Source organism: Chelmon rostratus, chromosome 5 (assembly GCF_017976325.1).
Source record: "Chelmon rostratus isolate fCheRos1 chromosome 5, fCheRos1.pri, whole genome shotgun sequence".
NCBI classification, from domain to species: Eukaryota; Metazoa; Chordata; class Actinopteri; order Chaetodontiformes; family Chaetodontidae; genus Chelmon; species Chelmon rostratus.
The window spans coordinates 2,195,743-2,213,142 of NC_055662.1; the positions used below are offsets into that span (position 1 = coordinate 2,195,743).

Consider the following 17,400-nt stretch of genomic DNA (forward strand, 5'->3'; position numbering starts at 1 on the left):
GTTCACTACAACAACTTTACACAGCGATAATACATCTATGTTGTGTTTGGTGTACTGCCTCCTAGTGGCCAAAATGCAATCATTGCAGCTTTAACCTAAATATAACATGGGGGTTCATTGACCATGTCCATGCTCAATGACAATAAAGGCAATCTTGAATACTAGCTGAAATCCAATGACTTAATTGTGGAGGAATTATTATTTAGCAAAAAGAAGAATTGCATTGCAGTGTAACATTTTCTGAATACATTTACAGAGTGGAGTTAATGGATATTTCATGTCGCGTAAGTAACAAAAATTATTACAACTACAAGAAATGGCCAATAACGTCATATTTTACATCATGGAGGAATCTCCATGTAGTTGGTAGTTGACAACATCTGGCTAAATGCTGTCAAGCATTTAATAAATGGTTAATACTACCCACCATTCCAGCACACTGCATTAGACTAGCTCTTGACCAGAAGACCATAACACTAGCAAGAACAAAAATAATGCCGCTCCATCGTTACACGTCTGACAGGCACATCGTCTTGAGAAAAGTCATGCATTTCATGTCTTGACAGTTGTTTAAGCCGACAGAAAAGTGCAGAAAAGAGAGAAAAATGCAGGACAGCGGTGAAATCCCCACACATACATACACACCCTTTTTAACACATTCCGGAAGCCGCCGATGAATGACATCCTGTGAGGTACTGTATCCGTCAGGCCAACCCACCCACTGCAAATTCTGACCGCCTCAATACACAAGTGCACCTGAACCGTGAAAGGAAGGTGAAAATTAAGTCTACTTTGGGGCATTAAAAAAAGCCTGTGGCTTATCTCCCGGCTGGAACGATGCCTTCCCCTATCTGACACACAAGGAGGCAGGGAAGCTGTCCTGAATGGGAAACAACATGGCCCCTCACAAAGGCCTGTTAGAAACAATTAGTCCTGAGTGCCGGGGTTTTGATTTGACCGTCTAATTGCCGGTTCAGGGTTGAGAGAGTGTGTGAGGTGGCTGGGAAGGCCGGGGAGCTGTGAGAGCCCTGGGGGAGAGCCGCGGTCACACAATAGCAGCCTTTATTTCACATTCAGCTTCTACAAAGTGGGTGTGCTCAAAAGATTTAATCCCACATTCAGACCTGACAAGAAAAGTCATTCATATTGAAAAGGTGGGTACAACACTGTTTCAGGTGCCTCCCGTCTACTTCCCACCCTTACCCCACCTTCCGAACCGGGGGGGACTATTATAGTATAATTTTTTTTTCTTCTCCAGATGAACAAATTAGAGGAGGAACCTGATCCTGCTCAGGATCACCTACAGATCCTTCAGTGGCACTCCTTTCAATGAGCTTGCTTCTTACAGAGGCCGGATTGACCAGGATACCATTCCTGACTGCAGCATGTGTGAGTGATGAGTGGCTGACACAAATAACAGTAGGCTAGGCCATGCATGTAAAAGGATGGGACTGTGCTCCAGGATTACAGGAGCCTCATCCACGGCGGCTTGAGCCTCATACTTTCACCTCCTAACATGGCTGGGATTTCACCCAGCCCCCCCTCAAAAAAAAATTCTGTTTAAAGAAGACCGTCCTCACATACCAAATCCTCCCCCCGACTCTTAAATATCACCTGCTTTCCTCTCCTTTAATCACCTCAGCAGGCATTCCTTCATGCAGTTTACAGGAGTCTGTCGTGCACAGGTAAAGGGAAAAAAATCTTTCAAAACAAAGGTGAAGCAATCCATGCAAGCTGCGACTGCAACCACGTCTTAGGATCAGTGGGCAAGAAGAACAGTTCACTTTAAATGCGTGCACGAAGTACGTGCATTAGCAGCCTCAAGTCATGACGTATGAATCAAACTGATTCACTCAGCTTGACAGAAAATGCTTGTATTTGCACACCATCATTCAGCTTAGAGGGGGTTTCATACGATTGGGGTTCTATTTTTCCATTTTTTCTCAGGATTAATAATAAAAATAACAATGATAATAACTTTTTTTAAACATACAAGTTACTTGCCAAGATCTGTGATAGGAGTGAAAGATTCTCAAGTCAGAAGATGCAGCAGTTTTTAAACAAAGGTCGGTCGAACTTATTTTCAAGGCACTCTTAGTTGTGAGCAGACACGGTTTCCCTCTGAGGGATTCTGTGAGGAGTCATTACCCCCATGCTGGATGCCTTCACTTTCAGTTTTTACCACCAAATAAAGCAGGACAAGCCAAAGGTGCTGCAAGATTTGTTCATTTAAAGGATTTTTCTTGCAAACAAACAACAAAATCAAAAACAAGCATGATTGCATTCAGTGTGCGTTCTTCAGCTCTAACAAACATATTGAATGCATTCACTTTTATTGTGTTTATTTATTTATTCCAAAGTAGTGGTTTTTTTTCAATCCAAGTTTGTTGGCTGGAAATTGTCTTCTTCTTTGCCTTTTTTTGGCACATTGCTATGCTTCTTTGCATGCACCAGTGTGCGTGACATAAACAAAATGAGGATCCGCTCATGACAACGTTGCTCTCTGGCTCAGCTAGTTGTCAGAAACTCCACAGGACACCTTTAATTTCATGTCTCAATACATAAAGGAAATGAGGCAAAATGAGCTCACCCTGACACTAGGCGCTGTTCAGTACGTGTATGAACAAATTTTCATTAACAAAGTGAACTAACTAAACTGGATCACCGTTGTCACTGACCTAATCAGTAGGTTGGCAGCGGAGCTCCTCCCTGGTGTCTGACTGTGCAGTTGTCAGCTCAGCCATTCATTGTTTACTGTAAGTCCAACATTTATCTGCAAATCCAAGCATGAGGAAAAAATAAATCAACAAAATGCCCATGCCACGAAAAAGATCCCTTCAATCCCTTTGAGTTGATCTCACTAAACGTGTTTGTAACCCACATAATTATGAGTGCTCATGTTTCTTGTCCCGTCTGACTTTGTTGTAGTGATGTCACTGCGTTCCCAGATCTCAGCAATTACTGTGGTGAGCACAGTGTTATTACTGTTAGTACTGATAGAAGTGATGGCGGAAACTATAAAAAGATGACCAATGTTATTTACAGTCTCGGTACTAGCTTACCTGACTAATTACTATCCCTATTAGTTGACTGTAATTAAATTAACGTCACATTAACCCTTAATTGACTGTAAAGATAATCTCATTCAGGCTTACTCTGTTTTCCAACAGCCCACATGCACTCGAAGGTGTGCTGCATTCACATTCATCAGAGAAAACCCTAAATTTCTCCATCACCCCAGTCGACAGAGAAGGTCACTTCAAAGCAGGGACTGAGTCATAGGGGCAATAGAATCCTGGGACCGACAAATGCACCAGTTGTAAAACTTAACAAGGTGTGAATGCCCTCTGTGTGCCCTGGCTCTCCAGTATGCAGGGACGGTCTGTGGAAGTTCTTAGGGCCTGCGGCACACTGCAAAAAATGTTGATTCTGGCTCTTTGTTGTCTTTCCTGTCAGAATGGACTGCGTCTGAAAATACAAGTCAATACCGCGCAGAGGGCGTGTTCACCCAACTGAGACAACACCAGAGATGCACCCCAATTTACATTTGGAGTCACACAGTTTAAATCAATGAAAGCAAGCTTTTGAACTACCTGACGTGTGCTCTGATCAAGGTCTTACAGAACAAAAGCTTGGTTAAATGGATGCTAACTGATCAGATGGACTGTTCAATATATGTCAGTTAATCACATTTAATGATCAGTTCACACCTCGAGTTACACCATTAACCAATGGACTGAAGTCTATTGTTTTCTTCCACTTCTGATCGATTGTTGAAACTCTGCCAATACTCATTCTCAAGGGAAAGTTGGCCTTGACTAAATGTTTGTTGAGTCAATCAAAGCTCTGTGCTTGTGTTTGTTCTGATTTGATTTCACATCAAGAACTTCATTCTAACAAGTGCAAAATGAGCCATGAACAGCAACTCATTAGTCTAAAAGTCTAAACATCAGCTTTTTTTTGTATAGCTCAACTCAATAATACTAACTTTGTTGCTCACCTCACCAGTTTAGAAATTAATGATTTGGTCTGGTTTTCCTCACTTTCAAATAAGACTGAGAGTTTAAAACCATGCTAGCAGCCCTGTGAGGCTGTAATGTAATGTTCATTGCAAATAAACCCAAGCTGTCAAATAGATTCAGTTAACTGAAATATCACCCCGATGACAGTGCTCTTTGAAAATCTAAAAAAGTTCATAAAGCATGAATGTGTGACAGAAATTTCACCATAATCCACCTGACAGCTGTCGAGATACTTCACTCTGAACTACAAACGTCAACATCATGGTGGTAAAAGTCAGGCCATCACCAGAGTCAGTGGGACTGGATGTCTGTCCATCCAATAACTGTTGAGATATGTTGGTCTGGACCAAAGTGATGGACTGACCAATCCCCATACAACAACAACAACAACAACAGTAATAATAATAATAAGTCGTATTATTATTATTAAGCACTAAATAAGACATTGGCATTATAAGCCCACAGCAGGCTTTACTGATATGAGAAAGGCTGCGTTTTATTGTTTAAGAATCCAAGTTTTCATTTGCAGCACGCAAATTAGTTTTTCTCTCAGTAAGTTTCACACAGTACTCTTGCTTTAAGAAAAGTAACTAGATATGGGCTTAAATGACGTGTTGAGGTGGACTTGTTTTTACAGTGTAGCAGCACTTGGGGGGAGGAGCGAGTGTTTGGAGAGGAAACATCAGGTGGCTGGTTCGACCAGTAGGCCTGGACACTTCTGATTTATCTGTGCATTTCAGAATTATGTTGCCGACCTCTTCACCTGACTGCCATTTGTGTCACCCCCCAAGTTCTGTTCAGGCCATCACCCCCACCACCCAAACCATTACCAACCACAGAGCACACCGCCTACAAGCTGCAGTGTCATCGACAGTTTGGTACACACACATACGTTCACACGAGGTCAAGAATGACCACTAGTAATGCTATTACTGGTCACATAGACAGACAAGCTTTGATTCAGCTCAAATTAGCCTGCAGAGGAAAGTGTCTCTGAAGTGCTCTTTAAATACGCTAAAGGCTCATTTTGTATTGTACTGCTGCTGTATTGTCTTATGTATTAAAATTGTTTTGATAACTGGCTTACAAGATCAGTGCCTGGGATGTCTCAATTACCTTTGTGTTAAAGTGTGAAAGTGAATGCTGTCAGCCTGGCTCAGCAAAAAGGTCACGAAAACAGATTTACTAGAATGTGTGATGCCTTTAAATGACTTGAGTTTCTGCATCATTCCTTAGTTTTCAGTATATTTCCTTTATGAATTGTCAGTGTGTGTTCTCCCAGCATTTTAAATAAAGGAGCAGCTGTGACATTCTGTAATATGTGGTCTATGTGGTTGCACATCAGTGAAAACAGACTAAAATCTGTCAGGAAAACTAGAACGCAATCTGCCTTTCAGAAATTAGAGTGTAGCACCCTCTAGTGGATATAGATAGTTACAGCAACATGGTCTCAGAACTTTAACGCCTCTTTTAAAATTGCGTATTTATGTCCACCATTTGCATTTGTGTTGCTTTGCAAAGCTGCAGTGCTCCAATACATGGTGTGAGCAGATGGTGAGGGAGAAGAGGAAAATAAGGGGGAAAAAACTCCCTGAACTCCCCAAGCCCAAGAAGACATCTCAAATTGTCTGTCTTGTTTGACCAAAGCTCCCAAAACTAAAAGACACTCATACATTGATGGGCTGCCTTTATACTAATAAAACATGATGATGTTAAAAATGCCAAAATCTACAAACAGGTATAAAAGCAAAAACCAATGCAAAGGTCTTTGAAACTAGAGTGATCAACCCACAGGTCTGTGACAGAGTGGAGGTTGTTAAGGCTGTAAAGAAAAACTAAATGTGCAGTGGAGTTCTGATAAAGCATGAAGTCTGAGACTGGAAACAAAAGGTTTTTTGAGGTGCAGTGCAGTATTCTGTCTGCATTGTTGTGGGGGTTTTCAACCTATCTGCATGGTTAGATAGTTTTGGGACTGTTCGGGACAGTTTCTTAAGTGTCAAGGACAAAAAGGTCAATAAAAAATAAAAAAAATAAAAACAAGATCATTGTCACCATCTTGTCTGCTGCCCTGCTGACCTCTATCCAAGGCTCAACTGCTTCAAACTAAAAGGGAAAGTAGATGCTAGGGAGTAGTCGTTCTAAGAAATGCAGGAGGAGGAGGAAGGAAAGTGGGAAATTTCAAGATTTCTATTTTTATGCTGACTGGAAACTTGATGGAGGATGTTATACAAAGGGTTTATGGTTTTTAATTGGAGGAAAGACATGGCATTTCTAATGCAACGTAAAGAAAAGGATCAGATGAAACCACACCACTCAACTTCTGCTTTTCTCGTGCAGAAACACCATCATAACAGCTTATTGGGATATAAGAGTGGTTGACCAGTTTGAAGAAGGAATCAATGTAGTGAGGATACATATGATTATTACTATCATTGTTATTCTTATGCGAGCATGATGTGGACTTTGTGACGGTACCATCAGAGGAAAATACAGAATGTGCGGAGCTGCCATCAACTTAAAGTGAGACATGTGTGCTGCTTCTCACTTCTCACTGACTGCTTCTTTTTCTCTCTTAGGGTTTTGTGGCTTTTATGATGATGATGACAATTTCAAAGACCAAAGTGTCATCGGATAGCTTTTTGATTTCAGTCTAGATATCCCCAAACTCGATGGTTTTTATTCCAAATGGTGTTTTTCCCAGTGGCCCTTGTATTCTATGTCACTTTGATTATTTCATAATGCCGGCCTTACTAACGGTCAGCTTGGATTAAGGCACATTATCGTAAGTGTGTGTTGAGCAACTACAAAGAAAGACGAGTAGCTGAGGTTACTCTGACAGACAGAAGTGGTTACTGTTAATACTGGCTGTTCGCTTTAATGTTGAGTCATACATTTCAACCCTGCCTGGCCAGACTGCCTGCTGGAGAGATAAACTGTGCAAACATAAGTAAAAGTTGTCAGGATGTTGTTTTGTGTTTCTGTGTTCATTTACAGCAGCAGTCTGTAGTTGGTTGATTCAGAATGAATGAAATTGTTGTTGTTCTGGCTAACTGCTAAACTTGGTAGCAGTTATTGAGCTTTCTTGCTTAAGGGGCCTGTGATTGGCTGCAAGGTGAAGGGTGCACAGTCTGATTTTGATGTGAAAGTGGTATCAGCAGATGGCAAGACACACCCCGAAGATCTTTCCTAAGCCAAACCAAGTAGCTTTGGTGCCTAAACCGAATCTTTGGAGGCAAATGTAACTCTAAAGACAGAATTAAAGAACAAAATAATTAAATTAGATTTCAGCATAATCGAGCTGAATTTGACAACAAATGATTGTTTAAAATTATATAGTTTACAAAATTCACTGATGATGATGTTTTGTTTTATTTTTGTTTTTTTTATTGAACGCACACTTTTCATGTCATAAAGCCAGGAAACACATCAAAGGAGCAGAGTGGTTCCTGACATGCATGTAATGAACTAAAGGATACTTGAGGAAAACTCTTATGCTTGAAACCTGGAAGGCTATCAGGGCTGGCTGCACGAAATGACAACACCAGTGAGCCTGCTGTGCATTTTTATTCCGAGCCCGATTAATCATTTCTTTGAAGAAACCCGCCGTTTCACAGTAATGCAGCTGCTGGCAGAAGTGTGCCATGCGTGCGCGCGTGGGTGCAAGCAGAGGTGTGAGGAAGTGGGACACGTTACCATGCAAACCATGCGCAGGAAGCGCAGACCCCCCAGCCGTCAACTCTTTAACGCACGCCCTTTCTGTCTGTGGGCGTCTGCACAGGCAATAAGTTCTCACGCGCTCCTGCACAGCCGTCCGCAGCATCCGCGCGCGCAGAGCCAACGCCAGCATGAGTCTCCACTACTCCCAAACCATTCCGGCGGTTGTGCTGCTGATAGTGGCAACAGTCGGGATTCTGCTGCTGGTCCTTCCGGCTAAAGAGATTGAGATGCCTCCTGAAAACATGGTAAACTAAATCATTCTTCTGTGCGTCATCTCTGCGCTAACTGACGCATCCAAAAGCTTTCTGGAAAACTCTGCGAATGAACGCGCTCAGCAGTAATAACCTCGTAGTAGTATGATTGATGCTCCTGTTGTCTCCATGCAAATACCAAAATAATTATGTTGTTTTGAACAAATTGAACATTACTTCCTGTTTTTACTAGTAATACTTTCAGATGGACCTTTATATTTGTTTTTCATTTGGGACGGAACAGGTTGGTGCTTTTGAGTTGTGGCTGTTAGATATTGTCTTTTTTTTGGTGGAAGGGTGGGCATTGGGAGAACCCTGAGAGGGTCTTTTTTCTCTCGTCCTATGTTTCTATTTTATTTCAGCCTTTGCAGTAATGGCTACATAAAAAAATGGCCAAGAAAGGCATATCCTCCGCTTCGCTTTGCGCTTTGCCATGCAGAGGACAGCATCTCTGTCTGTCTGTCAGAGCTTCATTCATCCGTTCCTCGCGCCTTCGTCTGCAAAGCAACGTGTCTGGCTTCAGTTCAGCCTGCAACCTTTGCCTCGACCCCCACTTCCGGTCTGCCTCTGCATCACACTCTGTCCTATAAAGATGAAAAAATGTGCAAAAACGAATAATTAAAAATAATAAAACAAGGGAGTTCTATTAAGATAATGAGGTTTATGATGAGCCTGCACAATTAAAACAAAAAATGCATTTTAAGTTTTAAGTGTTACTACATTTGATTTTATTCACCCCAAAGTTTTTTGTGTGGTGATACTTTAAGCACTGACTATTTAAATGGATTCCCTTACATATTAAATGTCACTACCCACGGACATGCAATATTAACATACAGTGAGTTTATAAGTAGCTTTGTTAGGAAAAACCAAACATTCCAATTCAAGCTTTTCAGTGGTTACTGCTGCTGGCGCGTCATCATAGGCACTGCCTGAGCTTCACATCTCGGCCATAAGTCTGTGTGTCAGTTAATGCTTCAAATGGAACCTGTAGCTTTTAGCACATTTCCTGACATGCAGTAGATGTCAGCCTCAGAGGTCCAGTGGTCCGCCTAAGGAAGTGACACAGAGCACTGGTGACTCGACAGAATGAAAAAAATGAAACAGACAGCGTGAGAAGACAGAAGCGGCTTGCATGCTGAATCTGTCTGAGAACACAATCATGTGGTTTCCCTTTTGTTAATGATGCAGACATTTTTGAAAGGGTACATACATCGATCACATCCTGCCATATTCTGCCTTTGCCTGTGCAAAGAATGCAATGTGATGCTTTGAAGTTGTGTTTGCAAAAGAACACACAGGAGGAGACAAAGTCAACAAGGCTGAATGAATTAAGACACCACAATACATACCAGCATTGCCCATGCAGGTTAGTGAGCCTGTGTGATCAGAGGTGCACTGAAGTATTTCATACTTTATATTAGCTCAATGTTGTACATCAGCAGAGCAATATATCAGTATAGCCTGGTAGTTCACCTTCTGAGCAGCCATATTGAATGCTAAATGAGGTACTGGAGGCACCATACTGTATGTTTCTGACATTTAATGCTCTGTCTGTTTCAGTATGGAATCGTTCTGGATGCAGGCTCATCCCACACCTCCATGTACATCTACAAATGGCCAGCTGACAAGCAAAACGGCACTGGGATTGTTACCCAGCACAGCGAGTGCAACATTGAAGGTGAGCTGTAGCCATGCATATAGTTTTGGCTTCATCAGCCCAGGTTTTGGGATGTCCAGCTCCGAAACGGATTCTTCATCACATTATAATGCAGGGTGCCTCCATTGCAATCCACAAAATAGATTTTTCAGAACCTGGTCATGTTAAAAAGAAACATCTGTATGACTTGATGCTACCAGTGGTAAGTGAAAAAATGTTTTTTTATAATTTATCCTTGAACCTCTGACTGTTCTGAAGGTTAAAACACTCTTACTTTCACTTCCACAATGATATCTGATAGGAACTTATCCAATGATGTCTTGTGCAAGACCTTTGTTCCTAAATGGTATACTTCCTCACCAGTCATTGTCAGTGATTCCTCTTCTTGCCTTGGTTTGTTTTCAGAGTCTCTTAGACACACAAACCAGCGCCTTTATCACAGGGGTCATCCATCCTTTCAGATGAGGAAGTCCAGTTTCTGTTCAAGGTCAGGCTGAGTTCTTTGTAAGCGGAACTGCTTTCTCTTTTTGTCTAGGCGGAGGCATATCCAGCTATGCAGGTGTTCGTGGTGGTGCAGCGAGAAGTCTGGAGGCCTGCCTGAACCAAGCCCTGAAGGATATCCCGAAATTCAGGCACCACCAAACTCCAATCTCTCTGGGAGCTACTGCAGGCATGAGGCTCCTGAAGTCAGTAGAAATTCCTGTTAAGACAGGATATCACACTATTATTACTACAACTGTTCTCATCAATTACCTATGAGGATATCAATATGGCTATTTGAAGGGTTTTACATAGTTTCATTCTTAACTCTCTTTAATAGCATAGTCAATGCCACAGAGTCCCGGACGGTACTGAAGGAAGTGGAAAACAAACTGCGGTCTTACCCTTTCATAGTCACAGAGGCAACCATCCTGAGTGGACAGCAGGAGGGGGCGTATGGCTGGGTCACAGTCAACTACTTACTTGAAAACTTTGTCAAGGTGAGCTTTGACTATTCTGTTTAAAAACATGTCCCTTTCTGTTCAGCACATACAAAGTCAGAGAAGGAGTGAACCCTTTATGGGGGCTTGAATTGAAATTTTCTGATTATAGCATCAGCAAGTGGTAACATCAAAACAGACTGAAAGATGCTGTAATTCCACACCAAAATAAAATGCACACTCACGTCATAACGACACAAGATGTAACCAAGGCACAGAGGCAAGCCTGTGCTGTTCCAGGCAGCAAAGATTTTTTTTCTTTGTCTTTGTCTTTATTTATTGGTATTTTCATTTTTTCCGTAAAGCAAATAACAACTGAACAAACAGTCAGGGTCCGGGGGTATAGTCAATACATCCAAAGGATAAATTATCCTTTATGTGCATCACATACATTTAATACACATAACATTGTCACATTTACAACAGAGTCACTCATTGGCCAAATAAACAGTCCATTTCTGCCATCGTTTCTCACCCAGATCTTTCGGGTGAGTCGGATTGAGTATGTCATTTGTTCAAGGACATGTAGTTGTTTTACTATATTAACAAAGATATCACTGGTGGGGGCGTTTTTCTGGAGCCAACATTTCGTAATGGCTTTTTTACTTGCTGCCTGCAAAAAGGTAATTATCAGCTCTATTTAACTCTCCATGAGAAATATTTCCGAGATAAAGGGTTGAAAATGATACATCGATGTCAAAACACAGAACCTTTGAGATAATTTTAGCCACTTCCCTCCAGAAAATCTGGATGGGAGGGCAGGACCCCAATACATGAGTCTGGTCTGCCATGGTCTCTCCACAGTCTCTCCAGCAGGCCAGTTGTATTCCAGTTTGTTTAGACATCTGCTTGGGAGTTATAAAAAAACGAATTAAACTTTTCCAACAGAAGTCCCTCCAGATCCAGGAGTTGGTAGAAGATGACTGGGCTTCCCAGGCTTTAAGCCACATGTCCTCTGTTATCACAATGTTCAACTCCTTTTCCCATCGATGTTTCACATAGTCTGTATTGTCCTTATTCAGTGAAATGATGCCATGATATAACTTGCTTATAAGTCCTTTGACATTCCCAGAGTTGTATGCATCCATAAATACCTGAATTAGTGCTGGGGACTCTGCTGGGTTACAGCCTCTAATTTTCTTACTAAAATAATCACGAAACTGTTAATACCTGAAAAAGTCTTGACTGCCCAGTCCATACATTTGACATAAATTACTAAAGCTGTTCAGTTCCCTTTTTTTTTAACAATTCTACATGCAGCAGTAACACCATAATAAGTCCATTGTTTGTATCTATGATCTTGTGATGCCGGCAGGCAACATTTTAGCTTTTCAGGAGCGTTGATGCAAATCAATGCTGGGAAATAGGTTAAAGACAGTGGTGTATGCACATACATGGACACGCATCTACCTGGACACACGTCAAGATGCTGTCGTCATGTGGGACATAGAAGACAATAGGTAGACTTACGGTATTGAAAGAATTCATATGCTCCTGGTGTGAGTTGCCTTTAAAGGCAATGTTATGCTCAAAAAGAAAATGTTTGTTTGACATGTTGTTCAGTCATGTCTGAAGGCAAAAGCTACAGTAATACAGTATGCATCGCTGCTCCAAACTGCCATCTCTATACCCACGTATGAAAGGTGCTATACAAATAAAGTTTTGCATTGTTATCATTATTATTACTCTTATTACTGTCCTACACATCGATTCAGATTTTGGTGTCTGACATGTCTTTTCTTGCCACTCAGTATGGTTTTGCCGGGCGTTGGCTGAATCCGGGCAGAGACACAATTGGAGCTTTGGATTTAGGCGGAGCTTCGACTCAGATTACTTTTGAGACCTCGGACAAGGTGGAGGACGAGAATAATGTGATGGAGCTGAAGCTTTATGGACATACCTACAGACTATACACCCAAAGCTTCCTGTGCTATGGCCAAGACCAGTTCTTGAGGAAGCTGCTGGCTCATCTTATCACGGTACTTTACATACGGCAAGAAGTTCATGATTTCTGCCTTAAGGCTTCTCTTCCTGACCACCAGAGAGGCCAGAGGTCAAGATCAGCTACTCCTCGATCACATTCACTGTGTTGCTGTGGTACACTTGCCAACAAGGACTGTTGAACTAGTTCCCCGTGAGAAGGGTGTACTACATCAACTACACCAACCTGCTGCTCCACACATGCTTGAATACTTCAACATTTTGAGAAATAGGCTTGGTCTCCTTCTTGCCTTTGAATATGATGCAGGAGCAGATGCAGATTTTAGAATAGCTTTCAGTGTTTATGCTAAGCTAAGCTAACTGGCTGCTGGCAGCTTCATAACAGACAGATATGAGAGTGATGGTAATCTTCTCATCTAACTCTCGGCAAGTGCGCAAATTAGTGTATTTCCCAAAATGATGAAAATATCAAAACAACCTGTTACTGTTTAAATTTAGAAATGATCTCTCTTGGGCTTCTTCAGTGCCTCAAGGTGCACTTTATCATTTGGATTTAACCGTGTTTATCAATCTTTTAACTGAAATATATAAAGTATGATTGTACATACGGAGTATAAATACTACCATCCACTGAAAGTGCTGGTAACATTTACCTATTCTACAGTTTATTTGGAGTTATACGCTGTGTCATGAACTTTGCTTACACTTTTAACAAAAGAATATTATAACACTTTCCTTTTTTGTCTCTTTCAGACTCAAGGTGTGAAGACCCAAGTGAACCATCCCTGTTATCCTCAACACTTCAACATATCTGTCAAGCTGGGCAAGGATGTCTTTGATTCTCCCTGTACTAAGAGCTATAGACCAGCCCAGTTTAACCCCCGGATGTCTGTATCGGTCGTGGGTACAGGAGACTACCAGAGCTGCCTGGACAACGTCAAAAAGATGTTCTCCTTTGACAACTGCTCCTACTCCAAGTGCTCTTTTGATGGAGTCTTCCAGCCCAGCTTGAGAGGAAGATTCATGGTGAGGGAGCCTTTTACACAGAGACAGCAACAAGCTGAGGGGGCAAGAGTTGAAGAAAAGCCCAGAATAGTTTTTACTCACAGACCAAATATTTTATGCTCACATTCTTTGGCTGTCTCAACTTCTCATTTGTCATCAGTCTTACTGTCATCAGTTTTACTGCTCTAAATATTGTGGAAGTTGCAAGGCAGTTATTTTAGTTTCATTTTCAATTCATAATTTTCAGGCTCAAGATTATGTCCAAAAGACTTTAAAAAGTTCCTCCCCATGTTACTGTCCTACCACAGTCTCTTAACAGCCAGTGTTGTAGTGGTGGATACGCATCCATACCTCTCCACAATACTCATGTGCCATTAAATAATAGCAATGGAAGAGACTTTTTTTCTCCAGCATCATGATTAAGACAGTGCGTCTGTCCAGGCTTGGTGGTGCCGCCTGCAGGAGGCGCTGCTTTATGGGCTGCAACATGACTGCTAGCAGCAAGGCTCAAGGACATCAGTCTGTCTGTCCTCGACTTTGATCAATTCATGAACTTTAATACAGACATTCACTGGTCACTACTTCATACCTCTAAACCTTTCGTGTGGCGCAACCATCGGTTCTCAATATTTATTTGTGAATTTGTGTGTAATATTTCGGTTTATGTGGACAACAAATCCCATTCAGCCTCTGCTGTAAATTACACCGGTGAAATATCATCACGTTAACATCATCACTGTGACCATGTTAGAGTGCTAACATGATAGCATTTAGCTCAAAGCACCACTGTGAGACTGGAGACTCATAACTGTTAGAAAGGTCAACAGCAAATCCCCCTGCCTAGAGTTTGATACACCTTGCAAACCCATGTCTATGCATCATTTCTGTCCACGGCCATAGAAATGCAGAAGGTAAACCTCTTAAACATTTACTTGAGAACGTCCATCAACATTGACTTATTACTAATTATTTACTGTGCTGGTGATATATCGGACACGAGGGATCCTGGGAGTGACCCTGGATGATGAACTGTCATTGTCACCAAACATGGCGGCAGTAGCTCCTGTAGATTGCTCCTGTACAACATCAGAGGGATCCATGCTTTACACACTAGGGAGGTGGCCCAGGTGCTTTCCAACTTCTTTCTACCAGAGCCCCTGCACCTGCCACCAGACCTCTGCAGCTACTCCAGAATGCAGTTGCCCATCTGGTGTTCAACGGTCCTAAATTCCGCCACATCACATTGAGGAAAAGCATCTGCCAAATGGATGCAATACAATGTAAAAACTGAATAGAATGCAGAAATCTGCTTCAAGTCTTAAGGGATCTAACAGATGTTTCTGTTAAAGACATTATTTTGTATCCCACCCAGTAGTTGCTGTTGCTGTCTTATGATTGATTACTCAAGTGAATTTCAACCTGAGCAGTACGACAGTGCTCAGCTCTCAGTTACTACAGTGTGTTTGTCTGAAAACTCAGGATGAATGTGTGACTCTGGAGTGTTTCCTCTTCTCCACAGGCATTCTCTGCCTTCTTCTTCACTCACAGCTACATCACCCGCCTCACTGACATGCCCATCAGGTCCCCCAGTCAACTGAAGGAGGCGATCAAAGTCATCTGTAGCATGACCCTGTCTGAGGTACTCTGTAGCACACCGCTCTCCCAGTCTGGCTCCTAATACTTCAGGACTCTCACATTCATTCATTCAGACATTATTCCAGCCAAAAAAACATTATTATTTGCTATTTGCTATTAAATATTGTAGGTATTTCTACACTGATGACAGACGAGATGAAAGGGATTGAGATTTGAATAACATGGTAAAAATCTTAACCCACTGTATTTCCACTCGCAGATGACTGCAAAGACAAAGCAGTCAGAGAAATACATGAAGAATGTCTGCGCCGTCTCGAATTTCATCCAGGTCCTCTTAACAGAAGGCTACCGTTTCGATGAGCATTCCCTTCCTTCCATCTCTTTTGAAAAAACGGTCAGGAATAAATGAAATGAACATTGTTGTTGACCTTTTGCTTGGCTTTCAGTGCAGAGACTGAGCCCTGTGTGCTGCGGTATTATTTCAGTGGCTCCCCTCTTGTTCCACAGGCTGGAGGAGCATCTGTAGGCTGGGCCTTGGGGTACATGCTGAGTCAGAGTAATATGATACCAGCAGAGAGACTTGGACTGATGAAGGCTCTGCCCTTTGGGCCCTGGGCTGGCATTCTCTTCCTCTTCATCCTCCTCCTCCTCGCTGCACTGGGATACGCACTGATTGCTATAAAGAAACACAATAACTAAAGAAGGCTCGGTGTAAGAGCAAAGGTGACACACCTCGAAGTCCAATTAATATTCCTCTTAGCTTTTATTCTCTTTTGAAAAAGTAAAACATTGCAAGAGCATTTTTGATTTTTTGTTGCACTTTATTGTGTGTGTGCATGTAAGTGAAACCAACAAAGCAGCTAAACATGTCCTCCACAGTTTTCACAGCAAATCCGGAGACTTCCTGCTTCCATGTGAAGGCTCACACTGGTGTGTGTAAAATGAATCTACAGAATAAAACATATTCTTTGTAAATGTGAAAACATTCATTGTGTAATATGACACCCACTGAAGATGACCACACTAGCGCATCACTGCCTGTTTTCTCCTTGTTTTGACAGAAACAGCCCACATGTGCTTCAAACACTGCCAGGAACAAAATTCAAGTAATTTACATTCACACGAGTCCTCGGCTGAGGTCATGGCAGAGGCATTTTTCTACAACAGGTGTTTTAGGCACACTTTTTCATTTGAATCAGCTGATTGAGTCTGTCACATTGAAGTCTTTTGGTGTAACCGGGACTGCTTGGGTATACATTCATGTTTCTGGGTTTTCAGTTTTACTGTATTCACCATGGTTGGCGAGGACATTCCCACAGCCGCTCACTTGTCTTTTTAATGCATTAGCTGACCTTTCATCCGTCTAGTCCAGGCATGTCAAACTCATTCCATAAAGGGCCGTGTGGCTGCTGGTTTTTGTTCTAACCAAGAAAGGGCACACCAGGCCAACCAATCAACATCAAGGGATCACTTAGTTATCAGCTAAAGACTGAGATCAGCTGATTAATTGATTCCAGCCTGGTGTGCTCCTCCTTGGTTGGAACGAAAACCTGCAGCCACACGGCCCTTTATGGAATGAGTTTGACATGCCTGGTCTAGTCAATAGCGGTATTTTATGTAGCCAGCTTTAGTTCATGTTTATTGAAAGACAATAGCTTGTTGAATACTGATTGCAGTTAGCTGACATCTACCAGATGTCAGCTGGCCTACATTTACCTCAGATTAACTTACTGCAGTCATCTGTGTTCATTTGCATACAAAGTTCATCTTCACTTATCAGATTTGTTGGTAACATTAGCGACACTTCATTGCTGCCTCAGTAGTAGCAACTACCTCAGTCCACCTGATAACAACGATTGGTAGCTAACATTAGCTCAACTAGATAACATGGCTAGCTTGTATCTAGTCATTAAACGCATCGTGTGTTAGCCAGTCCATCAGTTCAGCAGTATTAATGGTGATGATCACAGGAAAAAGAACGTAGCACTGCAGATAGCTAATCATTTCATATATTGCCCTGTTGAAGAGCTGACTTTGATGACGTTGTAAGTCAGTTATCTGCAAAGGATCCAAAAAGTAACAAGGTATGTAAAAGAAAAAAAACCTGCACTTCCCGAAGGCAGAATTTATTGCAGTCCCAGTCCCAAGACTGGACAGCCTTGGGTGGGACCAGCTCCAGGGAGAGAAGACACATGGAATTGTATTTACTCTCCCTTGTACTCAAAACT

The 17,400-nt window shown here is 41.9% G+C and overlaps 1 protein-coding gene across 1 annotated transcript; it reads left to right on the forward strand.

Annotated features, from left to right (window-relative positions):
* The first annotated feature begins 7,828 nt into the window (after positions 1 to 7,828).
* On the forward strand, positions 7,829 to 16,147 carry LOC121606541 (ectonucleoside triphosphate diphosphohydrolase 2-like). Its single transcript, XM_041936912.1, has 9 exons — positions 7,829 to 7,984; positions 9,554 to 9,671; positions 10,186 to 10,336; positions 10,471 to 10,630; positions 12,382 to 12,609; positions 13,325 to 13,597; positions 15,096 to 15,215; positions 15,432 to 15,566; positions 15,680 to 16,147. Exons 1-9 carry the CDS (start codon positions 7,868 to 7,870, stop codon positions 15,869 to 15,871), a joined length of 1,494 nt encoding a protein of 497 aa, XP_041792846.1. The 5' UTR covers positions 7,829 to 7,867; the 3' UTR covers positions 15,872 to 16,147.
* Positions 16,148 to 17,400: the final 1,253 nt, after the last annotated feature.

Bases quoted from the DNA above. Each gene is read 5' to 3' on its own strand.
- LOC121606541 (XM_041936912.1), top strand. From the start codon at position 7,868: ATGAGTCTCCACTACTCCCAAACCATTCCGGCGGTTGTGCTGCTGATA. The intron at 9,672-10,185 runs GTGAGCTGTAGC...CTTTTTGTCTAG, and splicing joins CAGCGAGTGCAACATTGAAG to GCGGAGGCATATCCAGCTAT. The intron at 13,598-15,095 runs GTGAGGGAGCCT...TCTTCTCCACAG, and splicing joins GCTTGAGAGGAAGATTCATG to GCATTCTCTGCCTTCTTCTT.